The sequence below is a fragment of the Perognathus longimembris genome, chromosome 5, assembly GCF_023159225.1.
Source record: "Perognathus longimembris pacificus isolate PPM17 chromosome 5, ASM2315922v1, whole genome shotgun sequence".
Lineage (NCBI taxonomy): Eukaryota > Metazoa > Chordata > Mammalia > Rodentia > Heteromyidae > Perognathus > Perognathus longimembris.
Window position 1 is genome coordinate 75,822,692 of NC_063165.1, and position 20,183 is coordinate 75,842,874.

The window sequence follows — 20,183 nt, forward strand, 5'->3', positions numbered from 1 at the left end:
ATGCAGTGTAGAGAGATGGGAGAGAACAATGAAAGAGGTGACATTGATTAAGATGCATTGTAGCTATAAACTGTGTATAATTGAAAACCATTTTGTATTACTTAAAGGTCATATTTTTTAAAATTTGAAATAAGAAAATAAAAATGTGAAGATGGTACATTTAAAGTAAATCACAGGGGCTGGGAATATGGCCTAGTGGCAAGAGTGCTTGCCTTGTATACATGAAGCCCTGGGTTCGATTCCTCAGCACCACATATGTAGAAAATGGCCAGAAGGGGTGTTGTGGCTCAAGTGGCAGAGTGCTAGCCTTGAGCAAAAAAAAAAGAAGCCAAGGACAGTACTCAGGGCCGGAGTTTAAGGCCCAGGACTGGCCAAACAAACAAACAAAATAAATAAAGTAAATCACAGCAACAATCTATATGTGCTCTTTGCAGTGGTATATGTAAAGTCAGCTAACTCTACACAGTGTTTCTAACTCCTTTACACAAAAAAGAAGATATTAAAGAAAGAAGCCATCTGAGAGGGAAGCAAACTAATCTTAACTATTAGGTTAAAACACTGTGAGAGCGCTCACCTTAAAATTTACCTTAGCTTTATTAATATTTGATATCTAAAGGTTTCTGGCACAGATTTTAGCTCAGAAAATGATAAGCCTTTTAATACTGTTCTCTAATTTAATAAAAGAAGCTCATTGAAAAATGACGTTCAGCAACCAGCAATTACAGTCAGGCAGGCTGTGGACGAAACAGCAAGTTACGATCTTCACAATTTGCCTGAATATATATATATATATGTATAGTATGTCTATCTATCTATCTATCTATATATATCAACATATATGTGTGTACACACACACCCACGCATGCACACACACACATACACACACACATAAAATTAGGTGAAAGGGATAATGGCCTAATGACCATGATAATAATTGTAGTTACTTTTAGTTGAATGATTTCTTTATGTCAATCAACCTAGTAGGCACTTTACATTTCTTATTTTATTGCACTCACTAATCCTATTACTGGATTTCATAGACTGATTAGCATCTGGTGCTCTTAGATGTTGGATTCCCCCAGGTCCATGTGAGTGTACTTTGTAGTAGACCCAGGAAGAAACCCCAATCTCTTTAGTGCCTCTGATTCAGAGCTCCTTCTCCAGTAGGCCCATGCTGTTTTCTTGTCTTCGCAGATTCTGGCAGGAACTTACCATCACAGGTACAACCATCGGAGCTGATCTTGAAGCCTTTCTGGCAGCTGCATTCGTAGCCACCTAAATAGTTGATGCATAGCTGGGCACAGCAGGAGTCTCCGTTCTTACACTCATCAAGATCTGAAGGAGAAATGATAAGTCTGCTATGGCAGAAATGAGAATTTAACCAAGTCACTGAAGCTATGAGATACTTCATTTCCAAATTAAAACTGCTTCACGCGATTGTCCATTGTTGAAGTGGTGCAGTGCAGAGACTGCAGAGACTAGAACAGGATAATAATGAGACACACTTTGTATGTTTCTTAGATGCTTCTTCTATGACTGTTGTTTATTTTTAAGGAATGTAAATAATCTCCAAATGTATTTAGAAGTAAAGGAAAAAGAGATCCAGCAGATTATTCCATTTTAAACAGCCATGGGAGTGAACAGACAGAGAATTTAAAGAACAAAAAGACAGATTGAGAAAGAAGAGCCAAACAATTCATTTAGTAACCATGTGACAGCTGCAGAAAGAAGACAGTCCTAGATTCCAAAATGTGTTTGATCTGGTAGTTCAGATCAAAGAGTGTTCCCTGAAAAAGTTCTACTCTCACTGAATCCCAAAGAAAGACAATCACTTCAGTTCTGAGAGAAGGATGACTATTTATTTTAAATATTACGCTTTAAGTTATAGAATATTTTCAGAGCATTTGCTTGAATGCTTGAATGAGGATCTGATGGGGATTAATGAAGCATAGGGTTCTATTCTAACTTGGTCATCACTACTTTGGAAGGTCCTGTCTGATGAGTTTACCCTGGCCTAAATGATTTGTCTCCATCAGCATTATTCTAGAACTCTGAGATTTCAAATATTTCTTCTTAAAACCTAACTGCCTTGGGAAATATCACAAAGCATGAGAAGATGTCAAAATTAAATGCCTCAGCCGAACAGTAGATGTGGCTTTCAAAGAGACCATTACTAACATAATGAACAAATATTCCTTCAGACACTCCCATCTACTGCCCTTAGGCTGAGCACCTGGAAATTGTACAGTCAATATCTTTGACTCTTAGCTCTGCCTCAATTCAGCCATCTGTTTGTTGAGCTGTTTACTGCACGGTCCCTTGATGCTGGGTTTGCAGAATCCTATTGCTCCATAACGATAAGAGCAGCCACAGATTAGAAACCAACCAACAAAAACAATAACAACCACAAAAAAGTTTGGTGTCTCAACCTTGGGAAAGATACCAACTCAAGGAAATGAAGACATGGGATAGGTAGGAAAAAAAAATCAGTTAGTTGCAGTCAAGCCATCGACACAACCATGTTCATTGCAGTACTATGGCCTATAGAATCAGCCCAAATGGCCCTCAATGGACAAATGAACCAAGAAAATGTGATACACACACATACACACACACACCATTATATTATATCAGCAAGGAAATGGAAAGAAAACCTTGGAAAATTATATTAAGTAAAGTAAGCCAGATCCAGAGAAACAAGGCTGCATGGTTTCATTCACTTGTTGTAGATAGAATGTACCTATCATATATAAGTGAACAAGTTAGGCGATATGCAAGTTGTTACAAATGAATAAACTTAAGTATAACAGACTCTATAGAGAGCTCAAAACATATACTGTTATAGAAAAACTAGACCAAAAACACAACAAAATGAACACAAGGAAATGGGTACTTACAAAGAGGGGAGGGCAAGGAGAGAAGGAAAGATGAGTGAAGGGGGAAAAGAGGGGAAAACGGAGTCAAGAAAGGAAAAGGGTAGGTCAAAAGGGAGAATGTTGAAGGAGTGACACTGATCACTGCATTGTATTCATAAGCTGCTTTGTTATGGGACACTAAATGAATTGTTACTAAATGAGTGGTTACTAAATGAACTGTTTGGCTCTTCTTTCTCAATCTGTCTTTTTGTTCTTTAAATTCTCTGTCTGTTCACTCCCATGGCTGTTTAAAATGGAATAATCTGCTGGATCTCTTTTTCCTTTACTTCTAAATACATTTGGAGATTATTTACATTCCTTAAAAATAAACAACAGTCATAGAAGAAGCATCTAAGAAACATACAAAGTGTGTCTCATTATTTTCCTGTTCTAGTCTCTTCAGTCTCTGCACTGTACAACTTCAACAATGGATGATCACGTGAAGCAGTTTTAATTTGGAAATGAAGTATCTCATAGCTTCAGTGACTTGGTTAAATTCTCATTTCTGCCATAGCAGACTTATCATTTGTTATGGGAATTATTAAAAACATACAAAAATTAAAGAAAGCTATTAGTCAAGGTGAGGAGGTAACTAAAAAACATATAAATGAAAGTCATCTAGGTAAAACCAGGCTCCTTCAAAATGTCACAAGTAGGGTCACTAATCAAATTCCAGAAGCGAGAATGACATGTTGAATTAAAACTCCTGTATAACTCCTTAAGGTCAATAAAAATTATAATAATAAATAAAATTACATTAAACATTGGAAAAATATCACAAGGTGTTTGTTTTTCTCCCCTACATCATCTTTCATATTAAATAGCATGGACATAGAGGCTTAAAATTTTGAAAAAACAACCAAAAACATCTCATCTGAAAATGTTATCCTTTTTCCCCTTGAATTTCCAAATTTAACAAGTTCTTCTCAGTGCCAGAACCTTCAAACATATCAGCCTTAGTGAGGAAGAAAACTACATTGCACAATTCAAAAATAAATCTCTCTGCCTGGTTGTTATTTTATGATCCATTTTGGATTCTTCATTTTTGTTGCTTTCAGAGTATTTCTAACTATTCTCATGTCCACAGTGTTCAAAGTCTTCTGAAACCTCATTCTTTCTAAGCCTTTCTTAAAATTTGTCCCTTCAACCCCCAGGTGAACTACTTTCTAGTTTTCTTCTTTTCTTTTTAAGATCTTCCTTGCTGAATTTTCTGATTGCTTATTTTTCCCTTTTAATTTTCTTCCTTTCTGATGGTCATATTTTATCTTCATTGGCCAATATGAAACTTACTACCTCATTCATTTACATGAAAGTTTAGTGGGAATCAGAGAGAGAACACTGATTTTAATCAGGCAAAACAACTGGATGTTTCAGCTTTGACTTAAGGAATGCATTAAAATGAAAAATTTCATTATTTGTGTCTGTCAACCACATAGTCACTGAATAAATCTCCAAAGATTAAAAATGAGAAGAAACAGTTTTTGTATAACCAAACAATTGCTAAATTTAGAGATTTGTTGCTCTTTCTCAGATATTTGCATTTTGTATAGCTACCTTTCAAATTATGCTTCCCGCATGTCTGTAGGTCTCAGTGCCAACAAGTCTTGGCATTTTATGTTTTGCATTTAGGTCAGAACTGATTGATCACTTGAATATTGGTTGACATTTTTTATACTTCTGTGGATATTCTCATATTTTAGAAAATAGCTGATACTGAAATAAGCTTGAAATTATTTAGTCTCCTTCATGCATATGTGTTTTAAAAAAGCATTCAGGGCTTTAATTTGTTCCCAGGCAAATAAGCCAAGTATGGTTATATGCACTCCAAATCACTGCACCAGAGTGAATATTTGGTCTTGGGAATACGTTTTATATTGTTGGAAAATGAAGCAAACTTGAACCATAAGCAATGTAACATTGTCATGTTGACTGCTGAAATCTCATAAATATGTAATTTTCTGCATTTTGACCCTGGCAGATGCTATATTTTTTTTTCTAGCTGTAAATAAGAATTTCACTGAATTGTACTTTTCAAAGAATAAAGTTACCAAATTACAAATTGCAAAGAAAAGGTTTAAAAAATTCAGTTTTTTTTTAAATAAATGAGGAGGAGAAAGAAGGAAGGAAGAAAGGAAGAAGGAAGGAAGGAAGGAAGAAGGAAGGAAGGAAGGAAGAAAGGAAGGAAGGAAGGAAGGAAGAAAGGAAGGAAGGAAGGAAGGAAGGAAGGAAGGAAGGAAGGAAGGAAGGAAGGAAGGAAGGAAGGAAGGGAAGGACGGAAATTATCTTTCCATAATTGTATGCATTAGCAAGGTAGGAAAAATGTGTTTTTCACTATATACAGAGGTAAGGAAATCAAGTTGTTTTTGAGAAGTTAACCATTGCAGATTCTGACAGCAAACCAGAAGTCCTTGTTGGATCAAGACTTACAAGTAATGGCATCATTTTGGTTTAAATAATTTATGAAACCACACAACTGAGAAATCTCTTGAGATTTATTCTGTTCCACAATGTCAAGACTAGAAAAGAAATCCCAAATGCTTAATCCATCAAAAAAAAATTTAATCCATGAAATTGTATCTCTCTTTTAGATACTTTCGTTTATTTTTCATTGTACTGAAAAGCATGAAATGGACAAAACATGCTTTTTAGTCTTCATACTACACTTTCAAGAGAGCAAAAATAAAACATCACAAAAGAAAGAAAATATGTCATCAAAATTCCGGAATGATGACAAATCACTATTTGGGGTTTTGAAAATGTCCTTAGAGCCAGAGAGCATGGTAATGAGGCTAGTTCTAGCCCCATTTATAGCAGTCTGTTTCTTTTTTTTTTCTTTTTCAGAACATCTAAATTAAACATTCATTATGAGGGCCAGAGAGGAGATTTATTTTTCTCACTATTACCAAATGGTATAAATGTTACTAACATTTCAGGAAAACTAGAGCTTTACCTTGGAATACCCAGATATCCAGAGAACAATGATCCTTTAAAGTGTTCTTCTGGGATATAGTTATCTGCCAAGTTAGAGTTGAACATTCATCTACATCATTATAGTTGGAGACGGGATGTACCTGATTATATGTTGTTGGATTGCATCCAACCATTAGCTAGACCTTGAGTCTCTTTTCCTGTAAGAAAACTGGAAAGCCTATCTATTTTGTTGGAATGTGTTTAGTCTCCTTAATTTGAAAGCAAATGTCTAAGGGTAAAGTTATTTTTGCTAAATAACTTTCTCTTTACATTACTGACCAGCTAGAGACCCTGTTCAATCATGTTCTCCTGGAGTTTGAGGTATGTGGCTGATATAGCAAAAAGCACTAAGATGACAAGGCTAAATGAGTCTAGGCAACTTTTGAATGAACCTGGCATTGACCAAACATTACCTATGCATTTTTTCTCATCGGAATCCAGCTGGTGTCCCTGGTTACAGGAACAACGGGGCCCACCGATCCCAGGTTCACAGTGGTGAGAACATCCGCCATTGTCCTTCTCACAGCTGTTGACAATTTCCAATTCAATCCCTTTCCAAAACAAGCAAAAGACAATCTTCAGCATAACAACAGAGTAACCTGAACACATGTCAGCAATGGGAATACTTTTTGTGGTAAGAGGGAGACCAACTCCTTCGGATATGTATCGACACTTTGTGCCTATAAAGGAAAAGTATGAGGGCAAGTAAGCATTGTAAATGGCTACATCATATTAAAATATTACTGAATCTATGAGTAGTAGAGATTTCTGTTTAAAATAAATAATACCTAAGTGATGCAGAATGGAAACACTAGGTTTCCCAGTGGTTATGAAATGCTTATCCTAAAGAACACTTACCATAGAAAGTTCTTAGAATACATATACTCGAGATACATTGAGACAATATCCAGAAAGTAAACAATTACATTAAGAGAAGTTAGGCTCAGAGAGACAAAGGATGCATATTTAACCTGCTTTATGCATTTCTACTTACTATCTGTCTTTTGTTAGTATTTCAGCTTTGATCCTTGTGGTATATTATATTTAAGGTACTGGAAACAGTTCTCTCTCTCTCTCCCCCTGCCCCCATCGGTCATGAAGCTTGAACTCTGGGCCTGGGCACTGTCCCTGAGCTATTCAGCTCATGGCTAGCACTCTACCACTTGAACCTCAGTGCCACTTCTGGTTTTCTGGTGGTTAATTGGAGATAAGAGTCTCACGGACTTTCTGTTCCGGACTGGTTTTGAACCATGATCTTCAGATCATGCATTAGGCACCAGTGCCCAGCTGTAAACAATTCTAAAATTTCCTATGGTTATGTTTAATGACAAGAATCACGAAAAGCCCAGCCATTGACAGAATTTCATGCAGGCTTCTCCCCATTCCTTCTTACGATATTGCATTGCTAATTTAAATGGGACTATAGTAACTCATTAAAAAAGAATGTGATTATCACAAGGCAAAAGTCAGATCTATAACATCCCAATAGAAGCAGGTTGAGATTTTTGGATTCTTAATCTAGATGATACGCAATGATTTACTGTCATACATTTTTTTTTTGGCCAGTCCTGGGCCTTGGACTCAGGGCCCGAGCACTGTCCCTGGCTTTTTGCTCAAGGCTAGCACTCTACCACTTGAGCCACAGCACCACTTCTCGCCGTTTTCTATATATGTGGTGCTGGGGAATCGAACCCAGGGCTTTATGTATACGAGGCAAGCATTCTTGCCACTAGGCCATATTCCCAGCCCACTGTCATACATTTTTAAAAAGTCAAGCTTAAACACAAATGATCCCAGTTGCTTCTCACAGGCAATATATGTATTATTGCTGGATCAATAAAATATGCAAAAAATGTCTGGAACTTATGTTATATTCTATTATACATTTCTTCTCTAATCATCCCACATAGTGAATATTTGAATTACTATTCACAAGAGAGTGAGAGCTAATTCATTGTACACTGTGAGGATTGAATGGCTGACTATAAAATATTTTGAGACCATCTCAGAATAAGTTGCATGAATACAAAATTCTATTTTCAAGGAAAAGTCAAAGCAAGTATCCTAAAGTGTACTTGTTAGACAGGCATATACTTCATTGTGAAATATTACCATGTTATGAAAAGATTTATGCTGCCTGAAGGCTCTGAGACCCTCAACATATGAGTTTTCATGAAGAAAGTTGGTACTTAGCAAATATTGTAGACTTGTTATAGCTTTAGAGAGGACTTAGTCAAACACTCTCATAAGGGAACTAAATATAACAAATAGACTCTTATCCAATTTGCTCAACTCTAGGGCAAATTGCATTCCCAAGTAAATTCTATAGAAAGCCTGTTCTCATTAAATCATTAACAGTCATAGCTCCTCTTTCATATAGCTGAGAATGAACGTGTCAAGGTGTAAGATGTATTATTTCATGCATCTGTGAAATGTACTAACTCCTGAGAACTCTGGCTACATTAAAAAATATTATTCAAAAAGAAAAAAAAATATGCATTTTTTTCTTTCCCTGAAAGAATTCCTTAAGGCATTCGGAAAGGCTAACTTGAGAAGTTGAATCTTAATTACTAGTGGATCCCTTCCTATCTTACTTAGTTTGCTCTTTAAAAGGCAAGTATCACTGTAGCACACTATAGTCTTTGCATGTAGAAATGTGGCAGTAAGCATTAAGGCTACATCAACAAGCCAAGAAATGTAAGCATTTAAATATAGAACGAGTAAAATCATTCTCATGAAGGGCTCAGATGAGAAAGCGAAACTGTCTTATGTCCTATTGCCTTGATTCTTCTTTGAGTTACCCCAAGAAAGAGACATGCAATAAGTAAGTGCACAGGAGAAAGTTGAAAGGATAAGGATAATGTCCATCAAGTAGAGAGAGTCTAATTCAAGCCCCAGTGCTGTCATTCACGGATGCTGTTGGGCTTTGGGTTTCAGCACTGTGAAGACTGTTTAACTAAGATCAGAAAATGTGGGCAGAACATCTTTGGGGCTGAGACTCAATTTTGGTCCTATCAGTTTGCAGTGGTTAACAGTCTTGCAAGTGCAGCTACTGAGTACCTAGTTTGTTCACATGTAGTTAGGAGAAGGAGAGGAGTTAGACATATAAAACATTCACAGTGAGCTGGATCAGAGATGTAGAGCAAAGGTAGGAAGGCATAGCAAGACAGATGGGAAGATGTGGTCAGTGTGCCTAAAGATACTACAAGGGCCCCAAGCAGATGAACATCCTAATATATTCCTAATTATGGCAGACATGCTAAAATGTATGGTTGAGTCTCGGTGAGAAAGACAACTAAGGCTGGGGATATAGATCATAATTGTGTAAAGATTAAAGGTAGAAGGATGAGGCAAAGAGAATGCAATGCAGAAGAAGCTGACTAAAGTGGTCTGATGAAAAAGGATGCATGTTTTCCTGTATATGTGGTAGCTAGCTTTCGCTTGCAAACTCATAAGTAAATACCTTGGGTGGTATGCAAGGGTATATATGTGTATTAACTAAATACAGTAGATTTAAGAGAGATCTCAGAAACTTATTCCTTAGAAAGCAAAATTCCAAAGTAAAACAGGAAATGAGTACTTAAAAGGGGTGGGACAGGAAGGGCTCAAGGGGAAAGGGGCAGATGCATGAAGGGAAGAATGTGAACCAGAATTCAGTGTATACCCTGCAAAATGAACAAGAGTCGGGGAGGGGAGGGATGGGTAGGAATATTGAAAGGGGTGACATTGATCAAGATGAATTGTATTCATCACTGTTTAATTAAATGTCAACTCCTTTGTACAATTACCTAAAGATAATTTTTAAAAAGTGTCTGGTGAATAGCAGTAAGGGAAAGAGCAAGAAGGTCAGCATGGAAGACACATTTGGGCAGCAATATGTGAGGTGGTAGTCCACAGTCTACACTGCTTCTTTGGCTACTGGTAGTTCTTTTTCTTTGAATTTCCCATTGAAGTTTTAGTGTGCAGTAAGTGCTGCATGGCAGAGGTGACAGAAGAAGAGAGAAGCTTCCCAAAGAAGAGCACCTCAGGTAGAAATGAGGCACAAATCAGAAGACCTGGCTATCAATGAAGGTGGCTGGATTTCCCAGCCCCCATCCTTCCTCAGGATGCTTTCTCAAGAGAGTCATCATTGTTGTTTCTACTTATAAAATGTCACACATTTCCTGTGTTGTGAATGTTATCACTTACTGTAACAGTGTTTTCCATCAGCTCCAAGCTCAAAGCCAGGGTGGCAGGCACAGGTGAAAGTTCCCACTGAGTTTACACAGCGATGACCACAGAGAGACGGCCTTTCGGTGCATTCATTTATATCTGCCCAGAGACAGACACAACAGCTATGTCTTTGCAGCTCTGATGAAGACTTTCTTGAACTACAAAAACCAACCAACTCTTCTTCAATGAACCCCTAAAATTTAATGTGACAATAAATACCACGTAGGCTCTGTATTGTTTGTGTGGAGAAGGAATTTGCCAATAAACCCACTGCTTAGGCCCAGTCCAGTGTTGGATAGATGCCATCAAACACTTCAACTAGAGCCCATGATAGCTATTGACTGGGAAAAAGGAAGAAAAGATCTGATTAAGATGCATTGCATTGTAGACGTGGTTTGGTGGTTTGAAAACTCCTTTGTATAATTATTTAAAGGTGTAAAATAATTGCTTAGAAAAGAAAAGACCAGACCAAATCTATCCTCTACTGATACAAGTGGAAATCATTTGAAGATATCTTTAGGAATATTTATCACAATCTTAACAAATACTAGCATCTTCCTGTTTTAAATGAGGTAGGTGTGTGTTTGGTCTTTGGTAAGGCAGAGTTTGGGCCTTTATGTGACTGTTACTAGGTAGGGCATGTAAGCACAGATTCTCTCTCTCTCTCTCTCTCTCTCTCTCTCTCTCTCTCTCTCTCTCTCTCTCTCTCTCTCGCTCCTGACACCTATGGTCATTTCTGTTCAATGTGACTCCAGGTTTGTGGCTCAGGTAATCTTTGCCCCTTCCTTGTAAATGGATGGGTCTCATCTTCATTTTCTTCCCATAAGTGTGCCTTTTGCCATCCAGTATGCCATCCCCACCATAGCTTATTTTTCTACAATTTTTGTAAAATCGTCAACATAAAAGAGTTTGGGGACAGAGTTTTCTAGAAATAAACTATTAAAATTCAAGTTCAAAAACATGATGGTGAATTATTTATGTTTGTCCCTCCCCATTTACCTATCTGCTGACCTCCCTAATTTGATCCATTTTCAACAAATACTCAACCAGCTCTCATTTTATTGCTTTCCTTCTCTCAGGTGCTGCTGGGCAGGCACTGTCGCACCATAAGAGCAAAGAAAAGAAGTTCCCTCTCAGAATACTCGGGTTAAAAAAATCCTTGGAAAATGTTTATCTTAATTCTGACTTAGAGAAAATGAAATTAACTTCTTACCAATTTTTACAACTAATTTCTTTTTGAGTTCCTCGAAATGTTTATCAGTCCCCAAAGTCCAGAAACATTTTGGTATTTTCATCATTAATCCAAATATAAACTTTCTCATTTCGTGAAAATGTCATGATAAAAATGAAGGATTCAGAGATTTCTCAGAAGTTATTAAAACAAAAGATGTCCCCCGGGAATGGGCTTATTTTATCGTTGTTGGTCATGGAATAATTCATCACTTTCATCCTTGAACTGAAGGATGTCTGTTTTGCTATTTCAAGGAAACAGAAATATGTAACCTGGCATTTACTGATCTCTTTCTTTTTAGCTTAATTATTCCTGACTTCTAAGAGCATTCATTTGCACATACTTGCTTTTCAAAGATTACTTCCACCTTCTGTAGCCTATAATCAAAAACTCCCTGTGTGGTTACAGAAGGTTTTGAAATATTAATTCTGCAATTCACTTCAGAATATTTAAAAAAACACCCAGAAAACAAAAAAATTAATTCTTAAATGACAGTAGGACATTAAAAAAATTTAACTAAGAATTTTGTTAATTAAAAGAGAATATTATAAAAATAACTTTTGGAATGATCAAATACAAATTTCAATGCTTTTTTGGGCAGAAATATAAACATCTTTTCGCCTAGGAGTTCTGACTGTTCCACACTGAACTACCACAACATGAGAAACAATTACACAATTAAGCCATCAGAATCAGCTTCCTACCTTCACAGGCCTTTTTGTCTTCAGACAACTGGTACCCTGGGCGGCAGGCACACCTGGCCACACCATTCTCACTCTGACATATGTGAGCGCATCCATTACCACCTGTGCAGGGGTCCATCTCTGAAAGCAATTAAGCAGTGATAGCTTACATTTCAGTCGGTTTCAGAAAGATGTACAGGATGGGAGAGTCCACAAAGAAAGGTCAAGAAGGCACAGAGGCTATTGCATTTGCTCCTTGAAAAGGAGGAACATTTTAGAAAGCCTTATCTCATGTTCCTGTGGAAGTCATTCAACCAATGTTTCTGGACCTCATGATCCAGACCTCCAACCTGCACAGATCTAAACTTAGATCAAGGAGCAGAAGAATTCATTTAATATCAGGACAATCTATCTCCTGTGCCCTGCCACCCAAAATTAAACAAAGAATTAGATAAAAAAAAAAGTCCTTCAGATATCTCCATAGTTTTTTATTTCTTTCTCTCCACTCTGTTCCTGCTTCTTTAAGCAACAGGATCATGCTTGGGTAAAGTCTGTGTCTCTTTGCAGGTCCCTGTGGGCAGGCAGTCAGGGTGTCAGGAGAAGACAGACTGCAAAGGAAAGTGGAGATTGCTAGGATTAGCTGAAATGGAGCCAGCAAGGAAGCCCTTAGAGTAAGCTGGCCTCATCCTTCATTTGCTTCTGTTTTAATCAATCTATCTTTCTTTTTTCTTTCTGGAAATTCAAAGAAATGAGAAGTCACAGATCCTCTCAGGATCCTCCACAGAGAGCTTATTTGTTAGTGTTCGAGTTAAGTAGCTCTTGTCAGTTTTTATGACTCTACTCATGTCTACCTTATAATCTGCCAGAGTGTGACAGCAATACCCTACTCTCATCCTGCCATATATGCATCTTGTAAGGCAGAATATAAAACAATAAAACAGTGTATAAATTCTACCCACTCCCATATTCATTCACTTGTAACCTGATCAAAACTAAGCATAACTACTTCTAGGTATTCTTTGTGAAACTTTCTACAATTATGAAATTGTTGCATCTGTTTGTTTCTGGCCTAGTATTTCCTGATTTTGGAGATTACTAATTATTGATAAAATTTCTCTAGTGAATACAGAGCTACTCACATTGCATATCTGTTCTTGTATGTTTTGAAAAATTATGTCTTTCAATGAATTAATTCATTTCTATCATTTCTATAATCCGAATTGATAAGTAAACAGAAGAGATGTGGTATGTAGCTCAAAGGTAGAGTATTAGGCATTCATAAGATCCTAGGTTTTTGTCCCAGAAACACAAAACAAAAACAAAAACAAAAGATAACAGAATATACACAGGACTTAATGGTAATATAAATTAATTGACATTTATAGCCAATTCAATCAACAATTGAAGAATATACATTCTTATCAACTGCACACAACATTGGACAAGGTAGATCATATTCTGAATCAAAATAAAGTCTCAAAAGTATACAATGATTACAGATACACAGAATTTTTCTTCTGATCAAAGTACATTAGGTTGAAATACAAAAAGAGAAATGACACATGACAATTCTCCAAGTATTCACAAATTTAACTACAAAATTCTAAGTTATCCATGATTCAAATAATGAATCACAGGGTAAATATAAAAACATTTTTAAGAAAACAAAATCACTAATGTGTGGGAGAAAAATAAAGCAGTGATTAGAGAAATGGATAGCTTTAGGTACTTGTGTTAGAAAAGAAGTATAATATTTAGAAACTGCCAAAAGATGAAAAAATTAATCCCAAAGAAAAAAGGAAACAAAACAATTCATAGAGTTATTTTTTAAATGTGAATAAAATGTCAATCATTTAAGCAGATGAATTTAAAGCAAAAATAGGAATGAGTAAGAAGATATTATAAATAGTCATATGAAAATATATTTGACCATGTTGCATGAAATATTGATTACAATTTATTAGAACTTATTGAAGAAGTCATGGAATGCCTTAAAAAGATCCATTCCAATTTCTAAATTGAATAAATGAAGCCAAGTGTTGCTAATCCTACTCAGGAGGCTGAGCTCTTTGGATCATGGTTTGTATCTAGCCAGATCAGGAAGGTCTGTGAGACTCCTATCTCCAATTAATCACCAAAATGCTGGAATTAGGGTTGTGGCTCAATAACAGAGCATTATCCTTGAGCAAAAAAGCTCAAGGACAGTGTCCAAGCCTCAAGTCTAAGTCCCAGGATTGGTGCACATGCATGCATGCACGTGTGCACATGTGTGTGCGTGCACACACACACAAATGAATAAGTGTATTATGTTCTTCTAAAGAAAATGTTAGGCACAATATCATCATCGGTATATTGTCTCAAACATTTAAATGTCTATTCCAATTCTTACCAAACTCTTGCAGAAATGAGTTCTGACATAATATTTTTCATCTCTTTATGAAGTCAGCTGATACCACACAAGAAAAGCATTAGAAAAACAAAATTGTAGAATAATAATTCCAATTAACATAGGTGTAGAGACTTAGCATGACATCTAGATTGACAACTCCAAGGTTAGCGAAGGAGAGGGAGCATCTGGAACTCTTGCACATTGGGTGGGAAGATAAAAACATTGAACTCCAGAAGACAGTATGACAGTGCTTTACGAATATACATATGTGCTTACCATATGACCCAACAATTTTATATTTAGCTATTTATTGTATGACAAAATAATATTTAGTAATAAAAACGGAATGAGCTACTACTAGATGCAAGAACATAGATAAATCTAAGAAACATTCTGCTGGGCAAAGAAAGCCAGACACAAATGATGACACAGTGAGTTCTTCTCTTTTTCTGACATTATGACAAACACAAATCTGATTGACACTAACACAGAATGATAACTGATGGCTTAGATTGAGAGTAGATAACTGGTCAGAAAATACATTAGGAAAACTTGGGAGGTGATGGAAATGTTCACATTTTTTGTTGCAATATAGTTCCATAATATATATTTTGAAGTATACAAAATTAAAATTGCTACCATTTTATTAAATGTAAATTATTATCACAAATATAATTTGAGTTAAAAATGGCAAGCAATACTCACAATAATATGGTCTATTTTTGTTTGTGTGTGGCTTACACTGAAGGCAGAGAAGTTGATGAAATGACTCATTCTTTCTATATGTCTCAATGGAGATCTGTTCTCCCTTCAGAACTGTACCATGTCTTATTCATTCTTCTATTGAAAGCCACTCAAGCTTAAGAAATGAATGCTAGCAGAAAACGGAAGCTAGATCCTTACATATCACCTTGCATCAGAATCATTTCCAAGTGGATCAAAGACCTTAATGTAAGACTGGATACCATGAAAATATTACAAGGAAGGTGTAGGGAAAACACTAGAGCTCCTTGGGCACTGGTCAAAACTTCCTAAGTGAAGATCCAGAATCACAACAAATCAAAGAAAGATGGGATAAATGAGATGATCTCAAATTGAAAAGTTTCTGCCTGGCAAGGGACATAGTTAACAAGATAAATACAAAGCCCACAGAATGGGCCAAGGTCTTTACTAGCTATGTATCAGACAGGGACCTTACATCTAAAATATACTTCCAACTCAAAAAATTCACCCCTCTCAAAAAAATGAACCCTCAAAGAAACTACAACTCAATTAATTCAGGACTTAAAGTGAGACTTCTCTGGAGAAGAATGGCTAATAGAGACAAAAAAATTCAACATCTCTTAACATGAAAGAAATGTAGATCAAAACAACACTGAGATTCCACCTCACCCCAGTTAGAGTGGCCACAATCAAGAAAATTAATAATAGCAGATGCTGGCAGGGATGTGGCCAAAAGGGGACTCCACTACACAGGTGGTGGGCATGTAAACTTGTTCAACCACTCTGGAAAGTAGTATAGAGGTTCCTCAAAAGACTAAACATAGAGCTCCCCTATGACCTAGCAATCCTACTCCTGGGCATCTATCCAACTGACCACAAACAAGGCCACACTAAAATCACTAGCACAACCATGTTCATTGCAGCATTATTTACCATAGTTAAGATATGGAAACAGGGGCTGGGGATATGGCCTAGTGGCAAGAGTGGTTGCCTTGAATACATGAAGCCCTGGGTTCAATTCCCCAGCACCGCATATACAGAAAATGAAGTTGTGCTGTGGCTCAAGTGGAAGAGTGCTAGCCTTGAGCAAAAAGAAGCCAGGGGCAGTGCTCAGGCCCTGAGTACAAGGCCCAGGACTGGGGAAAAAAAATAAAGATATGGAAACAACCAGAGGCCCCTGAGTAGAAGACTGGATCAAGAAAATGTGGTATATACACACAATGGGAATCCATGCTTCCATCAGAAAGAATGGCATTGCCTCATTAGTAAGGAGATGGAAAGACTTGGGGAAAATATATTAAGCATAGTAAGTCAGACCCAAAGAAACATAGGTTGCATGGCTCCCCTCATTTGTTGTAACTAGAATGTGTCTATAAATCTACAATTAAACATTCCTGATGGTAAAAGACAAAAAAATTACACTTGGATATGATAAACTATACAGGAATCTCAACATTCATGCAGTCAGATCAAAGGAGGACATTTTCAGGAATCACAGAGTTCAATAGCTATGTACACATAATTATATAAAATGTTTATTGAAATGGACTCCAAGAAGTGGAAACAAGAAGTTTTTTTTTTGTTTATTTTTTTCTTCTTTGCTTTCTTTCTTCTCCTTGGTTGCTGTTTCTTATTTCTGTACCTTTGGTTTTGCATGTAAGTATATTGGATTTGATGAAGGTAAGGTGAGGCACTGAAATGGTGGGACGAAGGATGAACAAATGCAGCAGTGATACTCCCTAAACGCTACATTGAAATGAGTATTCCTATGGCTTCCATGTGTTTTGAGCAAAAGAAACCCCTGTCAGCACATTGCGGCTCCTGGTGAGGTCTTTGAAGTTTGTGTTGATTCAATAGGTTTTGAGTAGGAAAATGGTTGTTACTACAGGGAAAACCCCATGTCTCTTTACTCTTCTTGAAGAACACGTTTCCTCTTTATTAGCTATTATTAAAACATATGTGTGCTTTATTAGGAAAATATTTTATTTCCAAACAGCAGCTCCGGAGCCACATAGTTTGTCATCTTTCACTGACTTTGCATTCTTAAATCCCTTAGCATTGTGCAGCTTATGCACACTTAATGCATTTTAAATTCAAGAGAAATTGCCCTGTTTTTTCTTTGCATTTCCTGTGCAACTTGGAGAATATAAATAAGAGGATAATTTGGATAGTTGAGTTGGCAAGGATTCCCCTAAATACATTAGTTTAACAGTAGTTTAAAATAATTCATTGTAATTTATCTTGAATGGCACAAACCCTGGCAAGAAATCATTTTAAAGACTAGATTATTAGTCACAATTTTGGGAGAATCTTAAGACCTATTTTATTTCACATATTCCCAGTACATCTTAAGGCTTAATTTCAGTTTTTATCCAATACAAAATATGAAATATAAGAATGAAAAGAACAGGAATGACAAGATAGCAAAATAGCGTCTTGTTCTAGTAGCCTCACAGAAATATATTGAGGAACTATCCATCCATACATGAAAATAATTTCCCAAGGGCTGAGAAATTCCAGAGAGAGATGGTAGCAGGAAGGCAGAAGAACAGATGTAGTGAAGGCGTTAGGCAGGCCAGTGGCACAGTACCCATGTTATTATTGCCAGACAGCACAGGGGGTAGAGAGGTACCCTCTGCACAGGTAAAGAGTGATGAATTAATCATACAACTGTCAGGCACACCAGAGCCAGGTTTTCCCTGGTAAACTTAGGCATTAAACCTAATTTAGTCCCAAGCTAGCACCCACAGAGAAGGTCCTCATACCTACCACACTGCTAGATTGGGCTCATGGCTAGAGGCCCTAGTGTGGCTCCCATGGCTTGAGCCTTCGCCTTTGTTCCAAGGTTAAGTCATCTCCTGTAGCCAGACCCCAGGCCTGGAAAGTATCTACTGGGCAGAGCTCTAGGCCTATCCTCATAGTTTCTGGTTTCGGTGGACTCGAACCAGTGTCCTTTCATACAGCTCTTGTCAGGACTACCATTTGCATCTCAGACTCAGACTGGACCAGTGTCAATCAGCCTTTGCCTCAGGGACCCAAGTAGCAGGCCAGAAGCCCCTGACTTTGGCCAGACACCATAGGCTTAAGATTGGAGCCAGGCACAGTTCTATTCAAATGCCATGCTGGATTCTATTGACTCTGATTCACATGCCAGTCCCTTGCCAGTTTGGTCTTTGTGCATCCATGATCCAGTGTAGTCTTGTAGAGCCAGACTCCAACACTCCCTCCAGAGAGCAACTGACCAACCTGACCCCAATGGACTCAGACACCAGAGCTGCTGAGGTGCTGACCATTCACTAGGCTAGCCTGTCTGAAAACTCTGGCTGTAAGCCCATCTACAAGTCTCTGAAAGATGGTTCTCCCAGGATTCCACGGAAAGAGCCAAAGATAGTAAAATTGGGGATAGTAAAATTTATTAAGTACACAGATATCAATGCAGAACCACAGGACTGCCAACAGTGAGAGAAATATGCCACCACCAAAACACTCACTACAAATCACCCACTGAAGTACCTACATGCTGTTTTCTTAATTCCATTTAAGACAAGTGAATGGTATTAGAGAAATAGTAGAAGGATATAACAGAAATTTGAGACCAACACCGTAGGAAAAAAAGAGAACTAGAAAGAAACTCTGAAGAATACAATAAGTGAACTGAAAAACTCCAGAGAGATTTTTCAGCAGCAGACTCAAATAGGAAACAATAATCAACAAACAGGAGGGGTAATGAAGTATAAACTGTAACATCAAAAACAGAAAAAGTGAGAGAGAGTAAAGATAAAAAAATTGGAGTGTTTATATGTCATCCAAATCAAATTGTTGTCAACTTAAAATAACTACAAAATGTTTAATGCAATCCTCATGATAACCACAGTGGGAAAAAAAAAACCCGTCATAACTATACAAATGAAAAAAGACAAAGGAATCAAAGTATACCACAAGAGACAAGAATCAAATTCAGTGCGGTCCCATAATTCAATGTATTCCAACTCAAACTTCAGTTGAATTTCTTCATGGAAATAAAGATGTTCCTAAAATCCAAGGGTAACCACATATGACCTTGAATAACGCAAATGATATTAAGCATAAAGAACAAGGCTGGAGGCATCACATTGAATGATTAAACTTACACCAAAGGAGTTTAGACTACCTGGAAGAGATTGTGTGATCCTGAAATCTCAACCCACTCATTGCTTTGTCAGGGCGCGTTGGTCAGCTCTCTGCGCATTCGCTTGGATGCCAGTGTATTTGTGCAGGTGCGCCCTTAATTTCTTCACTATCTAGAGACCTTCAGGGGTCCTTCACAGTTAGTGATCTTGCTGCCACTGTTGAGGTATTCATGTTTTAATGCATTTTAACATATATGGCATGTGTAGCCACATCCTACTGAAACATGGTTCAGCCTCAAGAAATCTGTTCTAACGGGAGGAAAGACCTTCTGGTTCTATGCCAAATAAAAGACTCAGTGGGAAACCCGAAGAGCCTCATTAATTGTTCTTATTTGCCATGCAATGTCTATCTGTGCAGTAATCCTCCATCTGGATGCTGTGGGTATCTGTGATCTTGACAGTTCTCTGGGACTTCACTAGATCTCTCCTTTAGACTAATGCTTCGTATTCACTTCAAACTCAGGTTTTCTCTTTCCTTGAGCACTTTTAGTTTGGGTAGCTTAGCTACAGTTGTCTGTGGTCCTAGAAATATACAATAAACACCTTTACTGTTGTTCTATGCTGCCTCTTTATGTATTTGACTTCCCCGCTAGACCAACAGCTACCAGAGGGTAAAAAGACCTTTGTTTCATATGTGAAAAGGCTCTTCAGGTTCCATTCCCAGAGTGTAGTACATAATGTAGTCTTTTAAATATCCCTTGACACTGGGTGCTGGTGTCTTATTGAGGTTCAAAGTCAGTCCTTTCAAACAAATCTGAGAGACTCTTATCTCCATTTAACCAGAAAAATCCTGGAAGTGGAGGTGTGTTTCATATAGTAGAACTCCAGTCTAGAACAAACAAAGTGAAGCAAGAATGTGAGGCTTTGAGTTCAAGTCCTAGTACTAGCACA

General features: G+C 37.3%; 1 protein-coding gene across 1 annotated transcript in view; it reads right to left on the reverse strand.

Annotated features, from left to right (window-relative positions):
- LOC125351126 (EGF-like and EMI domain-containing protein 1) overlaps positions 1 to 20,183 on the reverse strand; it is a 194,076-nt gene that overhangs the window by 86,989 nt on the left and 86,904 nt on the right. The window contains exons 2-5 of the mRNA XM_048345847.1: positions 12,033 to 12,152; positions 10,074 to 10,196; positions 6,299 to 6,436; positions 1,213 to 1,335 (exon numbers count right to left, since the gene is read on the reverse strand). Coding sequence (XP_048201804.1) covers positions 1,213 to 1,335; positions 6,299 to 6,436; positions 10,074 to 10,196; positions 12,033 to 12,150 — 502 coding nt within the window. The 5' untranslated portion in view covers positions 12,151 to 12,152. The remainder of the gene's footprint in view (positions 1 to 1,212; positions 1,336 to 6,298; positions 6,437 to 10,073; positions 10,197 to 12,032; positions 12,153 to 20,183) is intronic.